The sequence below is a fragment of the Phalaenopsis equestris genome, unplaced genomic scaffold (genome assembly GCF_001263595.1).
Source record: "Phalaenopsis equestris unplaced genomic scaffold, ASM126359v1 Scaffold000174, whole genome shotgun sequence".
NCBI classification, from domain to species: Eukaryota; Viridiplantae; Streptophyta; class Magnoliopsida; order Asparagales; family Orchidaceae; genus Phalaenopsis; species Phalaenopsis equestris.
Genome location: NW_018164616.1, coordinates 1,032,250 through 1,039,422, shown reverse-complemented (window position 1 = coordinate 1,039,422; position 7,173 = coordinate 1,032,250). Strand labels below are relative to the sequence as shown.

General features: G+C 34.7%; 1 protein-coding gene across 1 annotated transcript; it reads right to left on the bottom strand.

Annotated features, from left to right (window-relative positions):
- Positions 1–3,462: 3,462 nt before the first annotated feature.
- Positions 3,463–6,313, bottom strand: LOC110022164 (cytochrome P450 71A9-like). Its single transcript, XM_020720979.1, has 2 exons — positions 5,393–6,313; positions 3,463–4,077 (listed from the first exon to the last, which is right to left on the bottom strand). Exons 1-2 carry the CDS (start codon positions 6,311–6,313, stop codon positions 3,463–3,465), a joined length of 1,536 nt encoding a protein of 511 aa, XP_020576638.1.
- Positions 6,314–7,173: the final 860 nt, after the last annotated feature.

Sequence of the window (7,173 nt, the reverse complement as noted above, 5' to 3'; positions counted from 1 at the left end):
GTGCCCATTGCCCGCCGTCGCCAAACACATTATTGGTTATTTAGAAAAATTAGTTGTGACTATTCAAATCAGATCTTAATTATGACTAAGAATTTTATTATTTTTTAGTATACCCACCATTTATGATTGCAACTTTAAAATATTGTGTTTTGCCGACCACTTTCAAACTTTCACATAAGACAACAATTGTTTAGAAAGCGCTACAAAATTTTATTAATTAGCACCCGATACGTTGCTATTGAGAAATATAGCACTCTTTTATTCATTTCTTAAGTTCTCACTCAAATATCAAAATTCATGATAAAACAACAACCCATATTTTTCATTTTTATCAAATTCTGATTGGTTTGATATTGGCATGCGTAAATGCATCATTCGGTAGTTCAAAAATATCAACTAGGTGCTAGATTCACATTCCATCATTCCAAAATCTACTATATTGTACTTACAAATATTCTAAATGTTCAAAGTCAAAGATAAACATGACTTCGACCAGACTAACATGAATTGTTTGGGCTCATCGACTCCTCGTGATCATAATGAACTCGCCAAAGCCAACTAATTTTGATGTTTGTTCTAACCAAAAATTAAATAAACTTGCCTAAAGTTCACTCAAATTTCATGTGAGTTGGCCAAGTTAGATTGTTGACTTCTTATAGACAATTTAGCAAGGAAATCTAATTCTTTGTAGCATAAATATTCTAGTATAGGCAAGTTATGCGTTCCTTATACATCCAATATATTTAGTTTTTCTTGTAGCGCTCAAGAGTCAATTCAACCCTATACTTATGAGTGCATTAGGAGAGCCTATGTTATGCGACATCCCTACACTCAAACTCATGTTGATAAAATTATAGAGCCCCTCACTTTAAATTCCTTTTCTATCTTTAAGTCTTCTCTTTTATTTTTTTTTATTTTGTGGTCCTCTTGGGTTTGTTAGTAAGATTTTGGTGTTATATATCGACTGTTTAGATCCATCATTCTCAAAGTCATGATAAGCATTAAAATAAGATAAGAATTAGTGAAGAAGTTCTTCGAGAAGTAGCAAAATAAAATATAGAAATCTTTAATGAATATAGAACATTGATCTCATCTATAATCAAGTTCAATCATCTTTAGTGAAAATTCTTGCAAAATTCAAGTTCCACCATCTTAACTCTTATGAGAGAAATATTGATTTGATCTATAATTTTTAATGATGCTTTAAAGCATAAGTTGGTTTTTACCATTTTAACGTGTCATGCTCAAGCGATTCTCACCTATGGTTGGTGAATTTGAAAGAATGTTCAACAACCAATTTGTCAAAGCTCAAAATCCATGGAATAATTCCTTGGCCTTACTAATGATGAGTTGAGAGCATGGAGAGTTGCTACACATGTTTATTATGAGAATCTAGAAAACAATGCAAGATGTAAGAGATTTAAAGCTAGGCATGACAAAAGTTATATTTACTCAATATATGAGGGAGGGACTTTTTTTATCTTATTCTTTGCTTGTAATAACCTATGATTTTATTAAGTTGTTAGTGCTCATTAATATCTACATTAACATAAAAAAAATGAAACTATGATTTTACTATTTTGACTTCAAGTATGTAAAAAAAAAATTAATATTAACGCAAGGATTACATTGATTTCTTAAGGACCATTGCAATTTCTAAATAGCACAATAGTGGAGAAGAATTCACATTGTTAGTAACAATGATGTGAGCGTAAAATGAAGTATATTTATGTTGTCAAGTACATGTTTCATTTCATGTTTATGATGGTTTTACGGTTGTCGAAGGTGTATTGATTGTGTATTGCAAGACAGAGATGTCAAGCAAACTTGGGGTGAGACATGATCCAACATGACTGAACTATCATCCAGTGTCCTGAACTAGAGGATCAAACATTTAGGAGTTTGTCCTGGCCACTCAGGTGCCCGTGACCGGTGGGTTGGGCGCCCATGCACCATTCCTTAGCACCCAGGTTCCTGAAGGCAGAGCACAGGCACACCCACACCAAACAACAACATAATCGCGAAACTTCTCAGTGTGGAGCGCTCAGTTACGCGGGATGATGATTTTGGTAGGTTGTGTGACACTGATTGGAACCCTAACGTTATTAAGGATTATTTTAGGAGGTCAAGGGGCCCTCTCTTGCTTTTGGAGGTAGTCTCCTAATCCTTAGAGAGTTCTAAGAGCTCCCCATCTAAGGATCAAGTGCAGATAGTCATGAGAGCTCAACCCGATCGATAATTTTTGGTCGACCAAAGCAGGTCTGCCAACCCAAAGACCATCAAAGACCGACCGCTGGTTCAATTCAATAAAGTCAAACAAGCATGCCTTGCCAAACTAGGGCCCACCAAGTTCAACTTACCAACTCGGAGGGTAGCCGACTCGTAGGCACATACACGTAAAATACCTGAAATATCCTATAACACCTTCATTAAAGCAAGAGCAAACATGTATCTTCATATATTGTACTCCCTTTTCTATAAATTTCAACTTCATTTTATGAGAAAGAGCTAATCAATAATTAGACTTATTACAATTCATCACTGTGCACTTCTCTTTTTCTCTCTCTCTCCCTCTCGTCTTACGCTCAATTCCTCAGGTGTGATTCACAGACAAATTAAAATTCAACAAAAATCAAACTTAAAGGATCAATCTTCTCAATCACTTTCTTAAACTTTTTCGAATATGTTTTTCCATGTTAAAATATAGTTAGCTTCATGTTGCATATGCTTTGTATACAACAAAACATGTTTGTCAAAAAATCGTATAAAAGAAACCCTAACTCTTTAGCATTTTATTTATGGAAGACATACATACATAACACTAAATTCCTATTTATTTGCATATCCAACACCTAAACTTTAAGCTTTACATAACATACCACCTTACCCACGTATGAAAATATGTACTTCATTCTTTAAAATTTAAAAAGTCTGTATTTTTTGATGTGATAATAAAGAATTGGGTGATATAAATACGTAAAATGTAAAAGTTTAGATATTAGATATGTAAATTTATAGGAAATGAGTGTTATGTATGTAAATGCCCCTTTATTTATAATGTGTATGTCTATTATTGCTATATGACTGTATTTTGTTAACAAGGAGTTGCAACATGTAATGTGACACTGCATCGTGATGTTAAGGGAGTAAGTGGAAAATACTTCAATTACATTAATATAACAGAACCAAGTTCCTAAGCTAAGAATATGGACACCAATGCCACCATAGTGCTGTGCTAAATAAATCTGGCATTTAGTTATTGTAACTCATAAGTAGTTTGTTGTATTGTTGGTGACTTTATAGACTCAATCTTTGAGTCAATTTGATGATATTTGAATATGATGTACTAAATTCATATAAATCTCTTTTGAAACCAAATAAAATAAGCACAACAGAACAATGTTATTTTATTTTTCCATGATAATGCATTTGCATACTTGTAACATACATAACATGTATTCTTCACCATTTTGGTTTAGCAACCAAGCAAAGTGCCTCCTTCTTATGTGCCGTGAGTCCAACGGCCACATCCATGTTAATATCTTCTGCTTTCATTCCATCCGGCAATGACCAATCAAAACAGTGGAGGAGATTGGCTAAAGCAAGCTCAACACTCACCATTGCGAAGTCGATCCCCGGGCACTTTCTCCTCCCCAATCCAAAGGGCAGCATCTCAAACTCTCGTTTCTTGAAATCCACTCTGCTTCCGTCAAACCTTTCCGGCCAAAACTCTAGCGGCCTCTCCCAAACATTGGGGTCCGTGGAAATAGCATGCGCATTGATGATAACACGAGTATTTGCAGGGATCATATATCCTTGGATCTCGCATGGCTGGGTGGTTTCTCGTGGAGGGAGGAGTTGGGCAGCAGGTCTTAGCCGCAGTGATTCCTTCATCACCTGTTTGAGGTATTCAAGCTTTTCGAGTTCGCTTTCTTGGATGAGTCTGCGAGCATTTCCATTAGTGGCCTGCCTCAGTTCTTCCAGCAATTTATTCATCACTCTTGGATTCCTCATCAGCTCCGTCATTGTCCATGTCATTGTAGCTGATGTTGCGTCTGTTCCACCTATAAATATTTCCTGATCATATAATAAGTAATATATGATTAATATTTGATATAATCGATTAACTTATAGGCTGCTTAAGGCTACAATAATACTTTTCCTTCTTTAATAAGTAATGTTAATTACTTGCACATAATTATGATTTTCGCAGTTTTTAAAACCTTTTATTGTTGAATTATCTCGTTCAAATATTATTTTAATATTTGTCAGAATGATGAATATTTTAGAATTTATGTGATTTAATAAGTTAAGGCATTTCAGGGGGTTGTATTACAAGAAAGATTTTGGTGGCATATAGCCTTCGTAGCTGACTCAAATTTGACACCAAGCCCTTAAAATCTAAACTCTTGCCCACCAGGCTCATTCGCACTCTTCGTTGTTCTATTGTTGAAACCTTGCCTCCCCACGATCGTCAGACAAACCAACAGCCTTTCAGCGAGCCCGCGATCGCTCTTTTCTGATGACCATCAAGACACCGTCCCACAAACTTGCGACCTCTCCTCTTCATTTAATCCGAGCACCCGGATGAAATTTTCCTTTTTTTCCCCCATATATAATTTGTTGATTCTTTCAACTTTTCTTTGCCGAATTAATCCATAATGTTTTAAGTTTATGTATTAGGATTTAGCAATGCCTTAGGAAGGTGTTTGGCTGTATGTAGAATTTAGAAGTTAATTTGCAAAATATAAAAATATTGGGGTGAGATTTGTAAATATGTAAAAAGTTAGAGCTATGTATGTAAATGCCCATATAAGATTTATTAATTATAATACAATAAAAATTCAAATTTGAGATCCAATCAACCATCTTTTAAAATCTATCAGCCAAATTAAATATTAATGAGTTGTATCTTTAGCCAATTTTACAAGTGACATTTATCATGATACAAATAATATTCAAATTTGATCTCTCTCTCAACAATTTTTTAAAGTCTTTTAACCAAATTAGCTGGCTCCTACTAATTAAAGATTTATAATTATTTCTCAGTTATTTAATTAATATTAAGTTATATATATGACTATGACAAGCACAATTATTTATTCACATGCATTTCTAAAATTTGACATTTTGAAATGATTTATTTCTAAAAATTTGGTAATGAAGGTTAATATTTCCTTGTATATTCTGGTGCTAAAGTAGTGATCAAATCTTCTAGTTCCTATATGGGAAGTGTATTATTAATCACAAATATTTCTTTTAATAATCTTAATCATGATTAATCACCCTAAACATAATTTAAAAGTTTTTTTTTGTGCCCTAAACATTATTTCAAAAGCATTTATTGCTGAACATGAATATAAATAGAAAAAAAAAAAGTAGTTCAACTTACAAGTAAGGTCGCCTTGACATGATCTAAATTGCTTAAAAAATCTCCGTGATGATCTGCAACCTTATGTCGCCTTAACAATTTACTTACGAAATCATTTTGCTTCTCGCCACCATCCTTGATACTATTTTCGCTCCCCTCTTCTTCTTCTAGGCACTGAAGATGCTCCTGAATAACTCCATCAAAAAATTTATCCCACATCTTAAAGTTCTTGTCCAACCTCCCATGAAAGCCCCTCAAACGATCAACCCACTCCAACCCAGGAAAGTAATCAGCAACACAGAAACTACCAAGTAAATTTTGGCACTCAGAAAGCGACTCTTGAAGGCATAACCCTTCTTTTCCACCATGTCCAAACTCATCGCCGAGTTCAACTCGAGAACCCACATTGTTTGAGAACGAAAGGGTCAACTCGCTCAAGTTAGCTATTGGTTGATCTTTGATGGTGGCTACAAGTTTCTCCACTTCCTCCCTTCGTACTACTTCGAATGATCGAACACGATGAAGGCCAAGAAGCTCGAGCATGGCAATCTTGCGAGCTTGACGCCACATATCATTGTGGGGAGCAAAGGCCATGCTGGAGAAGTTGTATAAGAGCTTCTTTGGCACGAAGAGTTGAGGGCGGTTGAAGAAAGTGAGGTCGTGGTTGGTGAATATCTCCTCGACTATGTCGCGGGACGAGATGAGTAGGGTGGGAATAGATCCAAGTTGGAGGAGTATAAGAGGGCCATATTTATTTGAGAGACTGAGAAACGACTGTTGAGGCTTGTTGGCATTGAAAAGATGGAGGTTGCCGAGGATGGGAAGGCGCCATGGACCCGGTGGCATCTTCTTTTTTTTCGTTTCATTAGCTTTTGCAATGATGGCGAGGAAGAGGGATAAGGTGAGGAAAAACAGGAAAGTAAAAAAGAAGACTTGCTCCATGGTCTTATGCAAACGAGGATGCTAGTTAATGCAATCGAGAATTGGCATCATATTTATAGAACAAAGATGGTGAGCATATACTTATTAAAATTTAGTTAAAATTTGCTTGATTTTTTTTTAATTTAATTTTAAATGAAGGTAATATGTACAGTCAAGTTGTTATTATATTGCATTCATTTCAATATAAATTTATTTATTTAAAATAATATTTAAAATAATATCTCAAAAAAAAAATTTATTCAAAATATCTTTTTGTCCTTCGTTGCACTAGCCCCATCCATGTTAGGTCTAGTGGTAGATTTCCATCTCTTAAAAAAAAAGACTGGTTCCACTCCTGTATCCTCTATTTGCATATCTTTCATGTTTAGAAAAAAATGAAATTGTCTGTTCATAAAGAATAAAAGACCTATTAAATTTTTCGATCAAATCAATGAAAGAAAAATTATGATAAAGATGTTATATGAATGTTTTGATTTTAACAAAATATTTTGATTTCAACACTTAATTTGTCCTATATGTGCTGTAACATTACATTATATCTTTCTTGGAGGCTGAAGTCTACAAAAAGTCCAAAAGAGCAACTCGTGGCTCCTTACGTGTTAATTAAAGTAAAAACTACATAGTTTGATGTTGAGATAGAGGATCCCCACCTATCTATAGGGTTCTCGTCTCCGCAATACAACTCCACCCAAAAAAAGCCAAAATACATGAAGCAATTTTAAAACATGTGTACCCGCAAAGGAGTATACCCAAAAACAGTCATTAAGAGACCCAAAAGCAAATAATAAAGCAAAGTAGCACAGTGCCCAATCATTCCAACAAGCCCCGTCCATGAAAAGAACAGAAGTATTCGAAGAGCA

Bases quoted from the DNA above. Each gene is read 5' to 3' on its own strand.
- LOC110022164 (XM_020720979.1), bottom strand. From the start codon at position 6,313: ATGGAGCAAGTCTTCTTTTTTACTTTCCTGTTTTTCCTCACCTTATCC. The intron at 4,078-5,392 runs GTAAGTTGAACT...TTATATGATCAG, and splicing joins ATGTCAAGGCGACCTTACTT to GAAATATTTATAGGTGGAAC.